This window comes from Macaca nemestrina, chromosome 7 (genome assembly GCF_043159975.1).
Source record: "Macaca nemestrina isolate mMacNem1 chromosome 7, mMacNem.hap1, whole genome shotgun sequence".
NCBI lineage: Eukaryota > Metazoa > Chordata > Mammalia > Primates > Cercopithecidae > Macaca > Macaca nemestrina.
This window is the reverse complement of record NC_092131.1, coordinates 147868294-147889773: the sequence shown is the minus strand read 5'-3', so window position 1 is coordinate 147889773 and position 21480 is coordinate 147868294. Positions and strand designations below refer to the sequence as shown.

At 34.9% G+C, this 21480-nt stretch overlaps 1 protein-coding gene across 1 annotated transcript in view; it reads left to right on the top strand.

The window, feature by feature from the left end:
• The window catches only part of LOC105490028 (unc-13 homolog C), a 699235-nt gene that overhangs the window by 339687 nt on the left and 338068 nt on the right, over window positions 1-21480 (top strand). The window contains exons 10-12 of the mRNA XM_011755257.3: window positions 5325-5494; window positions 8921-9036; window positions 11287-11450. Coding sequence (XP_011753559.2) covers window positions 5325-5494; window positions 8921-9036; window positions 11287-11450 — 450 coding nt within the window. The remainder of the gene's footprint in view (window positions 1-5324; window positions 5495-8920; window positions 9037-11286; window positions 11451-21480) is intronic.

Below are 21480 nucleotides of genomic sequence, written 5' to 3'. Positions count from 1 at the left end.
TGTTGTATGAGTGTACTTATAGCATCTGCCACCAACAATCTCTTTAGCTTCTCTGCATGTGTATATGACTTTTGGGCAATACTGTTTCCTGGAAAATTTACCAGGCTTCCAGGAGATGGGCTCTAAGACAATTTTATGAGCAAGTAACCACATAAGCCTGGACAATTTTGGCCCTTAGCTCTTGGCTCCTCTGTTCTGATCAATTCATCTCCCTTAACCTAATGGCTGCAGCCTCAGTTCCTGAAAAATAATATTCCAGGGTGAGAATGCAACACCTTTAATTTGGTTTTTGCTGCTAAGCTACCATTCATTTTCACTCGAAGGCCTTTTAAAGCATGGTGCTGGAAAAGCCCTCGGGCAACAATTTTATCTCTTTCTGAAGTTGCACTTAGAAACCTCTGCTTGTACAGGTACCTTTTTGAATATAGAATCAGCTGGCTTTTGTCAACCCTGCAGAGTTCCAAATTGTAATATTCTCAGTCAATTTACATTGCAGGACACTAGCAAATGCGCCTCTTTTGAACATGGCTGCTCTCCTTTGCATCTCTAACTATAAACTGTCTAGATTCAGTGTGAATGTCTCTCTGTGTATGGTAGTATATTTTTGAAAGGGGGAAGCATTCAATAATCACTTGGCAATATTCTGAATTTTATTTCCTACCATTCTCACTAATAAAGAAGCCTCAGCTGGCATGGTGGTCAAAGTTTATACATATAGTGAGCAAGATTTGACCAGCTGTTTTGCAATTGCATATCAAAATGTATCGGCTTTCTAGCCTGAGGTGATTAAGTCTTCACTCTCTGTACCAGCATCTCCTCCACAGAGTCAGTTCTATGTTTTAGACTCCGTTACTTGCCATTGCCTTCGTGCTTTAACAATTATTATGTTAGTGAGTATTCTTAGTTGCAAACAAAGCAGTCCACTTTGGTTAGTTTAGGCAGAGAAAGATTCTTTATAGACTACTAGGTCACTCAAGAATCATTGTAGAGGTTAAAGTACCAGCTTCTAAAGCTACTGTGTGGAAACTGGGTCAAGTTATGTGGCAGCGTTTCTTTGGGAAAAACACCAATCAATACTTTTGCCCCTCGGGACTAAATAGTACTGTGAAACCCTGTATGACAGTACTATATAGCATCCACTGTTGGGGGGAAAGCAGTTCCCATGATATGAACACTGTGCCACTTTGAGTTTACACCTTGCTTGAATGCAGGGTAAATACCTGGAACATAGCTGCAAAGGAATCCAGGAAAGTGAGTTATCTAACTTGAGTCTTCAGAAGATGAGCAACACAAGGAGGGATCTGGTCAAAATGGAAGCAGAATGCTCGAGAGGCTGGGCCTCCATACATGATGCTTCTCCACTACAGAATCATCAACTGAATCTCCAGTTTCAAACCCATCACGACACCCTTAGGTAATCTTCAACATTTTGAAACAGCAACCCCACTCTTACCTTTGCTCTGTGAAGTAAAAATGTAAGTTTCTGACAGTTTCAATGTGAAACATAATGGCAAACTTAATATTCCTCAAAAAGCAGCTGTTTGGAAGACAAAGAATGTAAGAGCTGGCCAGTCTTTATGGGGAATAAAAGTAAAACCAATGTTAGTTGTGACAAATATTAGTAATGTGACAGGTTAATAAATAATTAGGGTTCAGGGCATACAGAAAGGTTCTGTGCTATTGTTGCAAGTCTTTTGCAAATCTAAAATTATTCTAAAATAAAAAGTTCATTTAATTAAAAAAATGAAAAAAAAACAGTCAATCAGAAATGCAGAGAGACTCAAACTCTCAAGGCAAATTGCAAGTACACTTATACAAAGCACATCATTGGTCATTTATATTTGTCCTTCATCTATTTGTATCACATTTATTTTAAACAGAAATTTGGAAAGAAAGATAGTATTGTCTCTCCCTCCTTTTTCTATATCATATATATGTATTATGTAGAAAGACACATGCCCATGTGTGTATGTTTATCGACCCATATATTTACTACTATTTTGTATGGATTGCTATTTGTGTGTATATTTAACCACTTAATAAATTTTTACCTTGCTTTCGTAGTAAAAACTAGAATCTCAAAAAATTTGGCCTCAAAATGAGATAGGATATTTTTTCTTGTGAAGGAATAGATTCTGGAAATGTTTACCAATCTTTATTATCTAGAGCTTGCTATTTATTGTGCCTGCTATTTGCAGGTAAAAAATACATTAGAACTCTTTCCAGGGCTTATATAAACTCTGATGATTTATTTATCAAAAAGTGACATCTTTCTGCATTTGCAGTGTATTGAGAGTTAAGTTTAAGATGATAACTGTCTCTTTTGCTACTCTAAAATGCCTTTCTGTCTTTTTCTGAGATAAGAATGAAATAAACTAGTAGCTGTATCTTTGTTTCTACTTAGACTTTTCTTCTTTTTGAGAGCAAGGAACTTAAAATGTTAGCCATTTTTAATATAAATTTTGGGCAAATTACCAAAGAGGTTATCCAAATATGCTTGCTACAATAATTTCAGGTGTGGGTTCATACAGTTATCTCGGGAATTCTGAGTCAATGGGAGACAGCTGTGCTGTTACTAGCCTGAATGCTCTCCATGGTTGATAGTAGGCTTTGTTAGCTGCTCCAGACACAATGTCATGGATTAATTCTTCCTTTCTCCCCACAATTTCTACCACATTTTACTAATAAAATAGCGCAAACTTAGACATGTTTATGAATATATTTCTAAGAATGACAAAATTATTTTTTCCTCAAATATAAAAGGGATTTTACTTTGGTGAAACTTTGCAGACTTTAGTGAATATTTGTTGAAAGATACATGACAGAAATAATCAATAAGAGATATATTAAACATAGGCTCTAACTTCGAAAAGAATGTGTGGAACTTATGGAATAATGGCATATTATAGCTAATAGGGATCAAACATTTCCTGCATTGTGCTAACTGCTATTAGGTATTATCTACCATTTCTCACAAACATTTTCTAAGATAAGTGTTATTATCCCCTGTTATTTATAGATAACGTAACTGAGATTTATAGAAGTTAAGTAAGGTAGACATAGTAGTTCTCAACCCTGTCAGACCCAATGATTCATTTTTATGTAAAATAATTCATAATGACCCATTTTATGCTGAAACAAAGTAATGTATGACTTAACCTATATAGATATAATTTGAAAAATCAGTAGAATGTTCCAACCTAAAATGAAGGAGAACTAAAAGTATTCTAATATGCATTTTAACGTGTAAGGGCTTGGCTACAACTACCCTAGAATACATAGTAGACACAGGCTTTCACAGTCGATAGAATTAACATGAATAGGACCATTTCAAATGCACACTGATACAAACACTATAAATACCATAGTTCAAACACTATAGTTCAAATGCTTTGTGTAGTTTTGACATGGGTGATGTAATTTTTCAAAATGGAAAACAAGCCTCGTTGAATTTCTTAACAGCAACAACAACAAAACCTTCTTTGATTAGTGAGTGACATGCTAGTTCCTTTCCAGGACATTTCAGTGTCTAGTAAACCATGCAAAAGACATGGTGTTTCTACCTAAAAGAATTACATCCTGAGCTAAGATAATTATCAATGAGTTAAGCAATTTCCTTAATGCCTGATGGGTCATTTTAAATCATGCACACTGTCCTGTACATAGTGGGGTGTCTAAATCTCTAGCCTGTTCCACTGAATGCCAGTAGAGTAGTGTCCTTGAATGTTTATGAAAACCAAAAATGTTCCAGAAATTAATAAAATGCTCTGTGTTGAAAACTCCTATGTTAAGTAGAAACAGTGGTGCTACAATTCGCATATAGGCCTGTCAGATTCAAATATTATTCTTGTATGTGCCGTATTATTTTGCCTTATAAGTTAATGAAAGAGACATTATACTGTTAGGAATTCTCAAATACTTTTTGCACCATGAACCTGTTGTGAAGTCTTGTGAAAACCATGGATGTCTTTTCAAAATGTACCTTTTCATATAAAAAATAAAATTCATAGAATTAAATCAATTATATTGAAACATAGTTTTAGTTTAATGATAGGTACAAATAATATTTTAAGGTTCATAACACTTATAATGTTATATGTCAGTATCTGTGGTTGTATTGATGACAAAAATGCTGTTGTAGTTTGTTGCCTGTATTCATAATTGAAAATATAAAGATGATCTCTTCCTCTCTCTCTATGTATATATTTTACACATATATATGTATAAAACATGTATTTTATGCATACATATGTATAATACATGTATATATATTTTATGCACACATATATGTATGCATAAAATACATGTTTTATATGTATATCTATATTAATTATAGATAATACAGATATAGATTATATAGAAAGATAGATATCTATATCTATCTATATAGATTATATAGATAATATATAATATGTATATTCTCTGTGTGTGTGTGTATATATATATAATATGTATTTTAATCCAAGTTCAAGAGTGCTCAGAACTCATCCATGAACCCTGAGATAAAGCCCCTGTGCTAGAGGGAATCATGTACAGGGTACACAGGGAGCACACAGTTGATCACAACTAAACGGTTCAATAAGTTGTAGGAAAAGTGATATACTATACATCAGTTAACTTGCTGATTCCTAAAGATTGGTTGGTTAACAGGCAGAAAAGCCTAGGGAAGAATGTATACAAAAATCATAGTGTCAGAAAAGTCCGTAATATGTGTAGGCAATACTAAGTAGCTTGCTTCAACAAAAGAGGGTGGAGGAAACCTGGAAATTAACAATGGACTAGAATTTACAGTGTGTTCTTTAAATCAGAAGGATTTTACTCTAATTCTACTTGATTTAATAATGTCTTATGTGCTTACTGGGATTTTTAGTTTTTCCAGTCCTTCAGAAAACTACTGTTGTCATTTTGTAGTCTGTGAAGTCCACATTCTCAACTCCCATTGCAATAAAATTAGCTTTATTTTTATGGTGAAGAATTTTCCAAGCATGGATATTTTTATCAAGATAACTATTGTCAATAGGAAATATGGCATAAGTGAAAATATCACAAGCAAAGATTTCTGACCGATATTTGATTATATCTAAATCAGTTGAAGGAAATAGGATGGAATGGGATTTGATTTTCCCTTATTAACATTATTTAACTTTTCTTCAGTGTATTTGCATTATGTGCCTGCAACATCCCATGGATAGATGCAATGGGTTATCTCATTTATTATGTTGTATATTGTGCCTTTCTAGAATAGATAGAAAATAAAGTACTAACATCAGATGCAATTTAGAGCAGTTTTCAATGGTTGTTAACTTATCCACATTTATTTTCAGTGAGTGTCATAACTCCACAGATCGAATCAAAGTCAGAGTATGGGATGAAGATGATGATATTAAATCCAGAGTCAAGCAACATTTCAAAAAGGAGTCAGATGATTTTCTGGGACAAACAATTGTAGAAGTGAGGACCTTGAGTGGAGAAATGGATGTCTGGTACAACTTAGGTGATTATTTTTTTATCTACTTGAAAACAAGTTAAATAAAACCCCTAAATACCTGTGGCATGCATTATATTCCCATGTAAGTAAATATAACCAATGCCTTTCCAGGACATTCTGTTGGACTTTAGATGATTCATTTCATTGACAAGAAAAGGCTATTCTTTTTTCAACACTATTGAAAGACTTTGATAAATCTGAGGTGAAAAGAGAAAACCCCTTCCAAGAACTACCTAGATGTCTTTTAGAGAAAAATGTTATTGCATTCTTAATTTTTAATGCATGAAATACAGCTTCATAAACCTTTGCCAAATATGTGGGAAACAAATACTCTATTATTTAATGCTGTTTGACTTATTTCCTTCTTGTCCATTGATGGAATTTTGGCAATGAAGGAAAAATGTATTTTGAATTGCTTTCTAATGATAGTATAAAAGTAGGCTTTAGTTGACAAAGCCAAGTAAATATGTGAACTCATGCGGATTCTCATGATGAAGATATTGAGAAGGTGATTAGTTGGAATGCTTTAAAAAATTATTATGGAACCAGAAATTAAATAAGGTAAGTTTTGATTTAACTTTTACTGGAATAGAATAATAACACAGAATTTTCAATGGTGATTTAGTAGTAGTAAAAATATATGAGGCACCTCAGTTTCTGCAAAGGCATGATCTGAAGATGTCTTAATCATATCCTATAAAGTGTTTTAATTAAACTTTTGAGGGCTGGCTGGATATGAGTTAAAGAGTTGACACATTCCGCAGGTTAAAAAGAATTACCACTTAGGATACCAACATATGTTAACAAATTAAAAAGTGCTTTTGACTTTAAAAAATAATCTGCATACTTTTAGTAATGAAATAATTGGCATACTAAAAGGAGAAGGTCACATAAAATTCATGAAACTCTAGATTACAGAATAATGCAACAAAAGAAAGATATTTAATTTATCTAAACACAGATGATTCAAGTTAAACTAAGAACTAATTATCAAAACTATTGTAAGAAATCTTCCTTAAAGAAGATTGGTACTCTTATGGATTGGAGTAGAATTTTTACCTCTCCTATAATGATCCACCCCCCAAAGCTTGTTTTAACTATTAAATGACTTCATATATGAAAATAGAGATACTAACTGAGGGTAAATTTCAGGCCATTAACTCTGTGGAACATTCACTAATTATTTCTTTATGAAAGAGGTTTATCTTTATGTGGACTTTTTCTTTCTGTAATACGTTAACATTTTCTTGGGTTGAGGCAGTAAAGTTGTAAGTCAGAACAGAAATTTCTCCAATTTGTTCTTTTAACAAAACATATATGAGTGCCTAGCACAGTGGCTCACACCTGTAATCCCAACATTTTGGGAAGTCGAGAAGGGAGGATTGCTTAAGGCCACGAGTCTGAGTTCAGACTGGACAACATAGGGAGACCCATCTCTACCAAAAATTTAAAAAATATTCTCCAAGCATGGTGCCATGTGCCTGTAGTCACAGCTACTCTGGAGGCTGAGGCAGGAGGATCACTTGAGCCCAGGACACTGAGGCTGCAGTGAACTAAAAGATTATGTCACTGCACCTCAGCCTGGGTGACAGAGTGAGACCTTGTATATAAATAAAAAAAACAAAGAAGAAGAAGAAGAAGTAGAACCCAAAAATCCATGTACCAGTATATATTCAGGAACTTGCTGAGGAATTTGAATATGCTGCTATTAGTAGACCATTCAGCTCTTATGCTGAAACTGTCCTTCAGTCTATGAGATGAAAATATGATGAAACACAATATTGTAAGCCTGTACCTACTCACCCTCAGTACGTTTTTGTCCTCACTGCTGATGCTTAACCTTTGAGAGAGAGAGAAAAAGATAGAGTGTGTACAGGTTTTACCTTTTTCAGCTTTGTGTAAAATCCCTGAATACCTTCTATCCAAACAAATAACCTGTTTCTATTCTTGATACAACCTTTCTCATCACTTAAAATTCATTCTACTACACAAAGGAAGTTTTGACCAAAAGCCTTGGGTGTCCACGCGGAGCCTGCTTCCCAAAGATACTTTGGGATGATAACAGTCAAAAATCAAAGAACCAACAAATTTCCCCTGGAGTTCTGGAAAGAGGTGTGTGACCAAAAAGACCCTAGGTCTTGCATTTCTCTTGGCCCCAGCAGAGAATTTTAATATTTGTTGAGAATCAACTCCCTCTCAGCCAGTAGGAAAATCACTTGTGATCCTGGCACTTAGAAGGGAAGAATCTTTGTAACACAAATGACTATTAAAGAATAAAAGTGAAAAGTCATCAGACGTTCCATAAGAGGGACGCCATCTTCATAATTTAACTGTACCTTATATGGCTAAAGGTACAACTATGTTTAGAAAGAGGGCCAGTTTAAGTCCTCTGCACTGACTTTGTGTCACTTACCTAAATCCTATTTTCATTTGTGAAATGGGTCAGATTGCCAGAAATGGGTCTTGAACTTAGGACCCCCCCGCTACAATCACAGCCTAGAAGTTTATGCCTTTATTTATCTCAGAGCTATTGATCAGTTCATACTGAACACATACATACATTTTATGGCTAAATTGACTATACATTGTTTCCATTCAAATAAACAGTCTAACACTTATAAGTTAGCCTAGGTTATAGACTGTCGGTCTTTATAAATCACTGACAATGAAAACTATTAGCAGCATTTTTTTATTAACCAGAACTTTGGCTCATCTTTTCAAGTACAGAAAGAAAAGAAACCAAGTAGTGACAGCTTTCAGACAAAATGATTTCCTATTTATACACCATTTTTCTTAATTTTGATTGCCAAATAACTTATTTAATTTCATTGTATAAACTGATCAAGTACACAGAAATATATATGAGAATGGCAGGGTCTTCTGATTAGTTTTTTTTTTTTAATTTGGAATATCTATAAGACAGTTGACAATTACAATAACGTAATAGGCAAATATCTTAAATTGTATTTAGGGGAATCATGGTTACTTTTTTCTGTTATTAAATAGAGATGGGGTCTCACTATGTTAGACAGGGTGAAGTGCCCTGGTGTGATCATAGCTTAGTATAACCTCAAACTCCTGAGTTCAAGACATCCTCTCCCTCAGCCTCCTAATTAGCTAAGACTGCAGGCAAGCACCAACACACCTGCCTAATGAAAAAAAAAAGTGTAGAGACTAGATCTTGTTATGTTGCCTAGGTTGGTCTCAAACTCCTAGCATTAAGTGATACTCTCACCTTGGCTTCCCAAAACATTGAGATTATAGGCAAGAGCTACCACATGCGGTCTCATTATGGTTACTTAACAAGCAACTCTGACTCAGAAAAATAGTTTTTAGCTACTTAAGTCTTTTTCTTTTTAAGCTTTTGAGAGGTCATATGAGAAAAACATTATTGTCAGACATGACTGACAAATTGTTTTTTTGCTTTATCAGAGAAAAGGACAGATAAGTCAGCTGTATCTGGGGCCATACGATTGAAAATCAATGTGGAGATAAAAGGAGAAGAGAAGGTTGCTCCATATCATATTCAATATACCTGTTTACATGAGGTAAATAAATGGAATTTTACTAATACAAAATATAAGAAATACTCTTGATTATGGATTATGAAACAGAATATTTGGTTTTAAAAATCATTGAATTTGTAGAGTGGTTCCTGGAGTTCTGACTCTATACTACAGCAGGCGATATACTACGATATCATAAATTCTATGTATTGTATTACCCCTGATGAACTTGTCATCTAATGAGAGTTTAGAACAAGCCTGTGAGGCAGGTGTGAATAGGCAGTAAGATGATAATGCATAAGTAGATACAAAAAAATTATCGTTCTTCCAAAGGGGAAGGAGAGTAATAAAAATATTGATTGAAGAAATGAGTCATGGCACATATTTTGGAAGCATTAAATATGCAGTAGTTTGGTAATGCAGGAGAGGATCAAATCATAACTGTGTTTGAGAACTCCAAGTTAGAGTTCAGACTTTATTGAAGATTTAATTAGGACTCTATTTATAACTAGAAACATACAAATGTGGTGCCGTTTCAATGGCTTTTGGGAGCCAATGTCATAAACAGTTAATTTTTCTTCCTGTTTCTGAGTACAACAAACTGTTTCATACACACTGCACACTCCTCCATGTTAACTTCTCTTTCCACAAACATATGAGTATGGAGAGAATAAGATGTGGTTACTCACCCAAAAGGTAGGGCCTAGTTGGCTTAGAGAGAGGTAAGCACCATCCAACATCAATCAAAAGCACAGTTTCACCAGTTCCCTTTTGTGTCTCAGTATAGAAGCACAGGTAAATCATCTTGAGATTCGATCGAATGTTTGTCACTGAGAGGTTAGTTAGAAGTGTCACTGGAGACTTTCTCTGATGCAAATAATACTTGTCTCATATCAACAAATAGGGGAAGCTAAGGAATGTACTCTTCTTCATGTTTTTCAAAGTAACAAAGTACATTCCTCAGAAAAAGACAGCTGAAAGGTAGCTTTACTTTTTTGCATATTATTTTTTCTAAATATATTCATGAAAATTTATGCATTTAAATATACCCCATTTTACTAAAAAATAAATGAGGAACAGTGTTCAAATTGTGTGAATATCACACAGTAATTAGGTATACGACCTAGGTTTATTTCGTAATCACAGTTTTGTGGTCACTGATATCATTCCCTCACGAGAGATGGTTCATTTTTCAGACCAATAAAAAGAAATCCCTTGAACTGGCATGATGAAGAATTCCGACCTTAAAGTGTGTGTACAGTCAGAGAAATAGCAGTACACTTCACTTTACAGAGTCTTTTCTACTGGTCCAAGAACCAGAAAGAACTGAAATCTAAGAAAAAGTTCTTCAGTTTACCCTGGCTTCATCAAAGTAGCAGTTGCTAAGCTTAGAAGCAAAAAGGAATTGAGAGTAGTAATTTTATATCACTCCAAACTTCTTCAACATTCACTTTCAGCCTCATGTCATTGCCCTTACTCTTACCATTTTGCAGCCCAAACCCTTTAGTATCATTTACAGAGCTAAATTTTGCCTTAACATAGTCAAAATCACATTATTCATCCAGGGCACCATAATTTACTCACAATCCCTGAATGCAAAATATGCTCTATCATGTAGAAATGATTTCATGCAAAAACGCTTCCTTCTGCAAATGGTTTGGTATGTACAAATATTTGAATCATTGATTCCGTATAGACCCACCCCACTTTACTGCCTAAAGTACCTTAGGAAGGTATTTTATCACTTTGAACATGAATATGGGTACATTCTTCGGCCTCATCTCCTATTTTTTGATGTAAGACAAGTATCATTTGCGTCAGGGACTCGCCAGTGACACCTCTAACTAACCTCTCAACTGCAGTGTAATAGAATCTAATTCTGAGAGTGGAACTCGGCGATGTGTGTTTTAATAAGCCTTCCAGGTGATTCTCTTTAAAGTTTGCGAACCAATGTCTTATTCGCTGAGGAAACTAAAGCCTTGACAAGGTTACAAAGCCTGTTACTGTCAAAGACCCATCCAGAGCTATTATGACATCTTGTCTTAAATATCAAACTGCGTCCTTTCTTCCCATATTTATATCAGTGCTTTTACCCAGGCAGAAATCAAAGCAGATTTTGCATAAAAGATGAATTGAGTTAGAATGAAAATTCGAGGTATTCCTATTGCTTGCAGATGCTGATGAAACATTAGAGGCAATGACAGTGCAAGTGCATTTTACTGAAAGTTTTAGTTAAATATTTCTGGCCTGTTCTGAGGAATCACTGAACAATTAAAAACCACTTGCTTTTAGAATCTGTTCCATTACTTGACTGAAGTGAAATCTAATGGTGGAGTGAAAATCCCAGAAGTCAAAGGGGATGAAGCCTGGAAGGTTTTCTTTGATGATGCTTCCCAGGAAATAGTTGATGAATTTGCTATGCGTTATGGAATTGAATCCATTTATCAAGCTATGACGTAAGTACTACAGAACATTTACGTGGTCAATATCTCTATTAAAATATAAAGAAAGAAAGGAGCATTCATCTCACTTCTAATTCAAATGAAACTGATTAAAAAGAGAATTATATTTCACCGTGCATGTTTGATGCTGACTACTCACTCTTACAGCTGTAAAGTATTAATGACTTGGTAATTCATTACCACCATCCTCCAATCCTTGTTCTATTCTCCGAGTGTGGTTCCTTGACAAACAGTATCAACAGCACCTGGCAACTTAGCAATGCAAATTATCCACCCCATCCCAGACCTACTGAATCAGAAACTCTGAGGGTGGAATCCAGCAACCTATGGTTCAGCAAGTCTTCCAGGTAATTCTTATATACCTCAAAGTTTGAGAGTCAACGACTTACTCCATATCTGAGGTAACTAAAGTCCTGGTTTGTCCAAGGTCACAAAGCCTGTTAGTGAGAGAGACAGGTCCAGAGCTAGTAGGGTGTCTTGTTCCAAATATTAGAATATGTCTTTCCTTCTCATCTTTATAGCAGTACTGCTAATTCAGTAAAACAAAGATTTATTTAGCACTCATAGAACCCAAACCGTATAAAAAATGTGATGCTACAGAAATGACTTATTATAATTTCAATGAGGATTCAGAACTGAATTTCAGTAAGGGTTTAGTAATGAACAGAAGTATTCGTTACTTCCCCATAATTTACTTTTTGAGACTTGGTCTAAGTTTATAAGTGCAAGTGGTTCAGATATATACCAGGTGTAATATGCAAATTATTTATATGCATATATTAGATGACTTTTTTCATATTAACAACAAGATCTCGTTTTCATGTGAACTGAATAGATACTGGCCCAGATAATCAGTCAATTTCAATCATTTTAATGATGAATGAAGACTGAGCCAAAATCAGTGTTCCTTTCCTTTCTTTTTTTTTTTAATGTACTATAAGTTCTGGGGTACATGTGCAGAATGTGCACGTTTGTTACATAGGTATACCTGTGCCATGGTGGTTTGCTGCACCCATCAACCCGTCATCTACATTAGGTATTTCTCCTAATGCTATCCCTCCCTTATCCCCCCACCCCCCGACAGGCCCCAGTGTGTGATATTCCCCTCCGTGTGTCCGTGTGTTCTCATTGTTCAACTCTCACTTTTGAGTGAGAACATGCAGTGTTTGGTTTTCTGTTCTTGTGTTAGTTTGCTGAGAATGATGGTTTCCAGCTTCATCCATGTCCGTGCAAAGGATATCAACTCATCATTTTTTATGGCTGCATAGTATTCCATGGTGTATATGTGCCATGTTTTCTTTATCCAGTTTATCATTGATGGACATTTGGGTTTGTTCCAAGTCTTTGCTATTGTGAACAGTATTGCAATAAACATACGTGTGCATGAGTCTTTATAGTAGAATGATTTATAATCCTTTGGGTATATACCTAGTAATGGGATTGCTGGGTCAAATGGTATTTCTAGTTCTAGATCCTTGAGGAATCGCCACACTGTCTTCCACAATGGTTGAACGAATTTACACTCTCACCAACAGTGTAATAGCATTCCTATTTATCCATATCTTCTCCAGCATCAGTTGTTTCCTGACTTTTTAATGATCGCCATTCTAACTGGCATGTGATGGTATCTCACTATGGTTTTTATTTGCATTTCTCCAATGACCAGTGATGATGAGCTTTTTTTCTTATGTTTCTTGGCTGCATAAATGTCTTCTTTTGAGAATGGTCTGTTCATATCCTTTGCCCACTTTGTAATGGGGCTGTTTTTTTCTTGCAAATTTGTTGAAGATATTTGTAGATTCTGGTTATCAGTCCTCTGTCAAATGGATAGATTGCAAAACTTTTTTCCCATTCTGTAGGTTGCCTGTTCATTCTAATGATAGTTTCCTTTGCTATGCAGAAACTCTTTAGTTTAATTAGATCCCATTTGTCAATTTTGGCTTTGTTGCCATTGCTTTTGGTGTTTTAGTCATGAAGGTTTTTGCCCATACCTATGTCCTGAATGGAATTGTCTAGGTTTTCTTCTAGGGTTTTTATGCTTTTAGGTTTAACGTTTAAGTTTTTGTCCATCTTGAGTTAGTTTTTGTATAAGGTATAAGGAAGGGGTCAGTTTCTGTTTTCTGCACATGGGTAGCCAGTTTTCCCAACACCATTTATTAAATAGGGAATCCTTTTCCCATTGCTTGTTCGTGTCTGGTTTGTCAAAGATCAGATGGTTGTAGATGTGTGGTATTATTTCTGAGGTCTCTGTTCTGTTCCATTGGTCTATATATCTGTTTTGGTACCAGTACCATGCTGTTTGGGTTACCGAAGTCAGGTAATGTGATGTCTCCAGCTTTGTTCTTTTTGCTTAGGATTGTTTTGGCTGTGCTGACTCTTTTATTTTTCCATGTGAAATTTAAAGTAGTTTTTTTCTAATTCTGTGAAGAAAGTCAGTGGTAGCTTGATGGGGCATACTTCCCAAAGTAATTGATAGATTCAGTGCTATCAGTGTTTCTTTTCAAAGTCTGCTGTTCATAGCCCTTAATCTCTAATCATATTTCTAGAACAACATAATGTAAGCATGAATGATAATTACTGATAGAGAAATTGTGCATGCTTTTCCAGTACACAGAATGTCCTTATGCTAAATAATAAAGATATATAGATTCTTAGACATGAAAAGAAAGAAACCTTAGAGATCTCCCGATTGAACCTCCCTCTCAAATCTGGAAATTTTGTGATTGGTTCCCTGACTGATGGTTACCATCCCTTTGTTTGTCCACATCCAGTAACAGGGAGCTCACTACTTTGGAGGGAGCTTGTTTTATAATTGATCAACCATAAGGGAGTCCATGACTTTGACATCTGTTCCATCCTATGCCAAAGGCTATGATTCAGAACACCTAGTATAAAGTCACAGCACAATTAAAATGCAACTATGATGAACAGTCTAAGGGAAATGAATTGTTCTGCCTAAAGAAAGGTAGGTTAAAAAATCAAAAGAACCTGCTGCTGGATAGAATCCCATTAAAAGAAAAGATTAGGTTAAATTTATTCCAAAATATCTCTGGGAGCTGATGTTAGATTCGTTCATTTCCATCTTTTCTGTGTTCTAAGAAACATAGTCATGTGAATACAGAAAAATGCTAAGTATGTATCACGTAGATGGTTGAAAAGAGGAGAATTAGCACTTCCTTATTTTATTACATTGTATAATGTGGTAAATCTTGCCTCTCAATCTAAGTAAAAGATAAGTAGTTTTCAAAAATATTTTCGATATTTATTTGCAAGTGACCTGCAGGTAAATTGTGTCTTATTGTATTTACAATACTCAGGAAAGGCAAAAACTTCTGTTCACACTAGACAACTGTCTAAAAGCAGGGGTTGGCATTTTTTTTTTTTCTGTAAAGGGCCAGATAGTAAATATTTTGTAGTTGTACCAGTCTCTGTTACACTGCTTAGTGCAAAGCAGTCATAGATATGAAGTAAATAAATGGAAATGGCTGTGTGCTGATAAAACTTTATTTTAAAAAACAGAAACTCAGGATTTGGTCAGGGTTTGGCATGAGGGCCTGAGGGTCATAGATTCACTGGTCTAAGGAGTGAAAACAAGGCAGATAGAAATAAAGAAAAAGAATGCCTTAGGTTTTGTGATTCATTGACAATTACACTTCAGTGACAATAATGTGGTAGATTATGTGTACTTTTGGTTATACATTTGATTGAAAAACATTTTTATGTATCACATGTTTCTTTTAGCCCTAAATACTTACCATGACAACCCTAATGTTTTTCCCAGCTTAGCAAAACTTTAGATAGGCTTCTTTCTACCTCTAATGCCCTGAGGTCCATCTCCTCCCAGCTGTTGCAGATTCCAAATGACCTAAACCCACAGGCCCCTGACCTCCTTTCCCTTAGAGCGTTTACTTTAGAAAACTCACAGTTGTAAATTCTTTCTCTGTTCCTTTGAGAATTAAAAAAACAAAAATTAAAAAAAAAAAAACCCTTGCCTGATCTTGTCCCTGTTGCAGTAACCTTAATAAAAATTCCCTTGTCTAATTAACTTTGGTGCAATTTTTGCTTTGTCAGTACAAAATTTTCCATTACTTTGCCAGAAGAAAAAAATTCTGTTGACAATCTGATTAATACTAAGGAAATTACTATCAACATAGATACAATCTCTGTTGTACCAATAAAGATTTTATGAATACCAATATTATTTATTGGTATTCATTAGTTATTAGAAATTACTGTTTTTATACAAAAATATACATGTACTCATTTTATCTTAATCTGTTAATATAATTGTAATCTGTAATTATATTCAGGAAAGATAATAGAATGGAACAGCATAGGAGTACACTTGAATTCTATTCCAGGACTTACAAATTGAAATTTTGAAGAGAGGAATCATATCTTTCATCACTGTTTTACAAGAAGTTCCCTTGTTGCATGATAGAAACTCAATACATATTTGCAATTGAGTGAATCAGAGGCAGAAGTTGTTTATCAGAATTCCATTTATTCTTGCCTTCTCCTAGTGTGTTTCTAGATGCCAGAGTTTTTCAGTTGCCAAAAACAAAGTGAAAATGAAAAGTTTAATTGAGCTGATAGAGGGTTCTATGTCACCATTTACGTTGTAATAAGGGTGAGAGCACACTACATTTATTGATCATTTTTAAAAATTTGAGGAAGTTTCAGAGTACTGACTTTTTTTTTCAATCAGGAGTTGAAATACAGCTTTCAGAGATAGTTTCCACCATATTTTTAAAATGATCCTTTTGCAATTGAACTGTAACTTGAGCCCTAAGCTATTGCTGGTCAAGGACTAACTCAACTGAAAAAAAAAAAAAAAAAACTGTTTATAAATACATCTATCTTCTAATTTAAACCGGTTGACTAATGAATCCGTATTTTTCTGTTGTTCTGAAACCTTGTGTCAAGGAACAACAACAATAAAAGTAACCGGAAAGCCATCCAACCAACTAATGAAAGAACAACAAAACCTAGAACGCAACATTTGAAGCCTGTCTCAGAATTAGTTCCTCTTAATTCTTAAAAAAAACAAAATTGGAAAACTCAGCTACAAGGAAGAAATGGTGCTTGTCTGTGTAGTAAGGATACTTACCAGTTTTGAAAAAGACAAAACTCCTTAAATCTGTGGATTTTCCTAGACACCATTTGATCAAAAACAGAAATCAAATTGTACTTTCTTTTGATATTTAAATACTCTTTAGGGTTAGCCAGATCCCCAGGTAACTTCATAATCTTCCTCTTTTATTAGAGATTTCTTGGTTTCTTTTGAGCACATTCCCATTTCTTTGAAGATGGATTTGGAGAAGAAGTAAATAAGGGGAAGTATGTTTTAAGTCATAGTCTGGTAGTACACTATTGAATTTTTCTCCTGTGAAATTCTCAACAGACAAAAGAGTCTGAAACTATTTTGCTGGTAAACCTAAGCATTAGGACTGAACGTCCCAGTGCTCCAGGTTACCGCCAGCTTACTATAAAGCACTCCTCTTTCCACATAATATTTTCTGTGAGGGTACCATTTATTAGCCCTACCCATTACATAAAAATGACCCTTTGTTCTGGAGCCTGCATCAGTAGGAGAGGGATTGCAATTTTCCTGTTTGGACAGGTGATTGATTAAGGACCTGAAGAATTTGTTCCCACATGGCAAATGCAACCATCCATCTAAACTAGTTTTCTAACTAATGACAGTAAGAATGAGAGGCTGTTCCCCTTCTCTAAGGAACACACCATTCCACATATTTTGCATCATGGGGTGAGGCATAGAACTTGTTTCCATCATCAATATTTTGGGAGTTCTTGATGCTTTTCATCAACTGATGCTTCTCATCAATATATGCATTATGTATGTTCCTAATAGTGTTTTGAAAGACTAACTGTTCACAGCTGAACACATCTGGGGAATTTTATATCTGTCATTAAGGATTAAACCATCCTCTGGAGATTATTTCTGTCAAGAAAATACATTTTCTTGAGTGTTTAATTAGTCATTTATTGTAACATGAGGGCTAAGATATCTCACAAAGTCTGAGATTCTGTTAGGCTATGGTTATGCCTCTACAGTACCAAAGGAGAGGAAAGCATTAGGTCAGTGTTTTTTACCTTGATGTGCTTAACAAACAACCTGGACCCTGACATTGGCCATCTTTATCTAATTTGTATTTAAATCAGAACTGTTTGGATACAGATTACTTTAAAGTCACCAGTCTGTTTTAACTGCTTGAGCCAAGAGTCTACTTGTAAAAAAAGAGTGCTACTTAACGGCGTCTTTCATTCATTTAAGAAATATTTACTCAGTGCCTATCATGTGCCAGAAATGTTTCTATGGTTACAGCAGTAAGCAAAAAGTCAGTCTAGTTTCCCATGAGCCTCACATTCCAGAAGACTAAATTAATTTATTCAATAGACATTTTCTGAGTATGTAAGTATAAGGACTTACATAGAATGTCTTAGTCTGTGAGGCTGCTATAAAAAAATACCATAAATTGAGTGGCTGATAAACAACAGAAATTTATTTCTTACAGCCCTGGATGCTAGAAGGTCCAAAATTAAGGTGCCATCAGGTTTGGTGTCCGATGAGGGCCATTTCCTGGTTCATTGATGGCTATCTTTTCACTGTGTGCAAGCTTCACATGGCCAAAGGGATGAATGCTCTCTGGGGCCTCTTTCATAAGACAACTAAAATCCCATTCATGAGGGGCTCCCCACTCATGACATAATCACCTCTCAACAGCCTCACCTTGTAATACTACAACCTTGAGTCATAGGTTTCAACAGATGAGTTTTTCATGAACACAACTGTTCAGACCACAGCACAAGGCAATGGGGAAATAGCAGTAAAAGATAGCTCTTGCCTCTAGTAAGTTCCTGATTTAGGGGGAAGAGAATGAAAAAATTAAATAATAACAAACATGGGGTCTGGAAGGGCCTAGGTATAGAGCAAGCAAATCCAAGCACAGATGAGAAGTGTCAGAGAAAGCTGATGGGCAGCCTGAGGGTCCCACCCTTACTTGTCCTTCAACTTCTGTCTTCCTCTAAAATCTGTGCCTTTTATTTATTTTCCAATCACACACCATTGCCCTTGTACTCAAAATCTCCATAATTGCATTCTAGCGACCCATAGCATCTTTGAGAAGCTATGATGTTTTTGGTCAAAGGAGAAGTGACGTTTAAGTGTTTGGGTCAGCTTTGTGACAAGAATGAATAAAATTCTAACTTATCATTGATAAGTTAGAATGCTGAGCTGAATTTGGGGGAGCAAATGTGATGAACGTTGTTTTAGTGTATTTGTAACATCAGAAATGCAGATGGTCTTCCCTTTCATTTTGCATAGTATCTCTGAAATTGCTTCTAACAATCTAAGAATCATAATCTCCTTTCGGTACATCTTTCCAATCACCTTCCTCTTCTGTTCATTGATTATTTTTAAACTTTAGATGAAAGGCATTTCTATTCTTTGAAAACCACAAGTTCAGTATGATTTTGGACACCTGTCCCTGAACTGGCATGTGAGCTAGAGGATTGTTTTATTTTTTTGTTCAACAATAGCAAGTAACATTAATCCAGATGTGCTATTTGAAATATATATTAGGCCAATAATATTTTGACAATTAATGGTTAATAACTTTGTAGCAGTTGCTTTAGCCAAAAACTTGCCAGTAACTACCTCATTATTCACTTTTTAATTTTGTTTAATTGATTGATAAAATTTTATGTATTTATTATATACAACATGTTTTGAAGCATATATACATTGTAAAATGATTAAGTCTAGCTAATTAACATATACATTACATTACATAGTTATTTTTGTCATGGGTATACTTCCAAGCTGTTAGCATTTTTCAAGAATACAATGCACTATTATTAACTATCGTCACTGTGCTGTACAATAGACACTTTGAACTTATACCTCCTATCCAACTGAAAATTTTTATACTTTGACAAACATCTCCTAACACTCACCCCGCTAGTCAACTCCAGCTCCTGGTAACTACCATTTTATTCTCTAATTCAATGAGTTCCTCTTTTTTTTTTTTTTTTTTAATATTCCACATATGAGTGAGATGTTCATATGGTATTTGTCTTTCTGTGCCTGGCTTATTTCATTTAACATAATGTTCTCCATTTTTATCCATGTTGTTGCAAATGACAAAATTTCCTTCATTTTTATGGCTGAATACTATTCCACTGTATATATATACATTTTCTTTATCCATTTATCTGGCAGTGGACACTTAGGTTGATTCCATATCTTGGCTATTGTGAGTAATGCTGCAATAAACATGGGTGTGCGGATATTTCTTGACATACTGATTTATTTTCTTTGGCTATAAGCCCAGTAGTGGAAATAATATATTGTATAATTGTTCTATTTTTAACTTTTTGAGGAAGCTTCTTACTGTTTTTCATAATTACTGTAATAATTTACATTACCATAAACAGTGTATGAGATTCTCTTTGCTCCACCTCCTTGCCAAGGCTTGTTATCTTTTACCTTTTTTGGTAAAAGCCATTCTAATAGGAGTGAGGTGATTGCTCATTGTGGTTTTAATTTGCATTTATCTGATGATTAGTGATGTTAAATATTTTTCATGTACTATTGGCCATTTGTATGTCTTCTTTGGGGAAATGTCTATTCAGATCCTTTGCCCAATTTTTAATCATGTTCTTTTTCTTGCTGTTTAATTATTTGAGTTCCTTTTATATTTTTGATATTAACCCTTTATTAAATGTATAGTTGGCAAATTTTTTTCTCCCACATTGTAGGGTGGCTCCTCACTTTGTTGACTGTTTCCTTTGCTGTGAAGAACCTTTTTAGGTTAATGCAGTCCCATTGTCTATTTTTGCTTTTGTTGCCTGTGCTTTTGTGGTTATAGTTAATAACTCATTACAGAGACCAATGTCACGCAGTTTTTCCTCTATGTTTTCTTCTAGTAGTTTTATAGTTTTGGGTCTTACATTCAAGTCCTCAATCAATTTTGAGTTGATATTTTATATGGTGTGAGATAAGGGTGGGTCAAATTGTATTCTTCTGCATGTAGACATCCAGTTTTTTCAACATCATTTATTAAAGAGATTATCCTTTTCTCATTGTGTGCACTTGGCATTCTCGTTGAAAATCATTTGTCAGTAAATGTGTGGATTTATTTCTGGGCTCTCTACTCTGTTCCTTTAATCTATGTGTCTATTTTTATGTCAGTGCCATGTTTCATTATTTGCAATAAGTATCATCATTTTAGAGTTTATTACTCGAACTTTTCCCATGGAACTAAAATTCCATTTGTTGAATTCTTCTGACACTAACACCATTTACTTGCAAAAGTAAAGTCAATTATTTTAATGTTAATAATCCATTGTTTTTAATCATGTCTCTAGGGGAGAATATTAAACATTTCCAGAGATTGCAACAGTACATTTTTACCTTTTTTTTTTTTTTGAAGATATATTCTCTGGTTTTTGAAGAGGTGGTTTGCAGCACTTCTGAGTCAGTCATTTTTAATTACTGGTTGTACTTTTAATCCTATTTCCACCCTGAGAATAATTTAAGTAGTATTAGAACTGTAGCTGATGAAAGTAAATGATTTTCAATGGATATAGTTGGAAGCAAGAAAAAGTTTGCTTTGGCTGTAACTACACATAAAGAGAGAACCCGCACAAACTCGGAGGCGGACATCTTGCCAAACTGAACATCCTGTAGAAGCCCATTAGCTGAAAGCTCTGCAAAGAGCAAAGATTGCCTCAGGCTGACTTCTGTGTCCAGTGCTTTCTTGTTATTTTTCCTAACCCCTGGCTGCAATAGCATCAAATGTTGATGGTGGAGAGAAGTGATGAATGTAGTTGGACACAGCCAACATGTTATTTATATTCAGAAAGGCATAGCATGTTTGAGCATGTAAGGATTGGATCTTCTAAAAATCCTTTCATTTTGCAGATGGAAAAACTGAATCTAGAAGTGATGAAGTTACTTTTTAAGGTCACAGTAGAGGGCTAGGTTTAGCATGAAGCA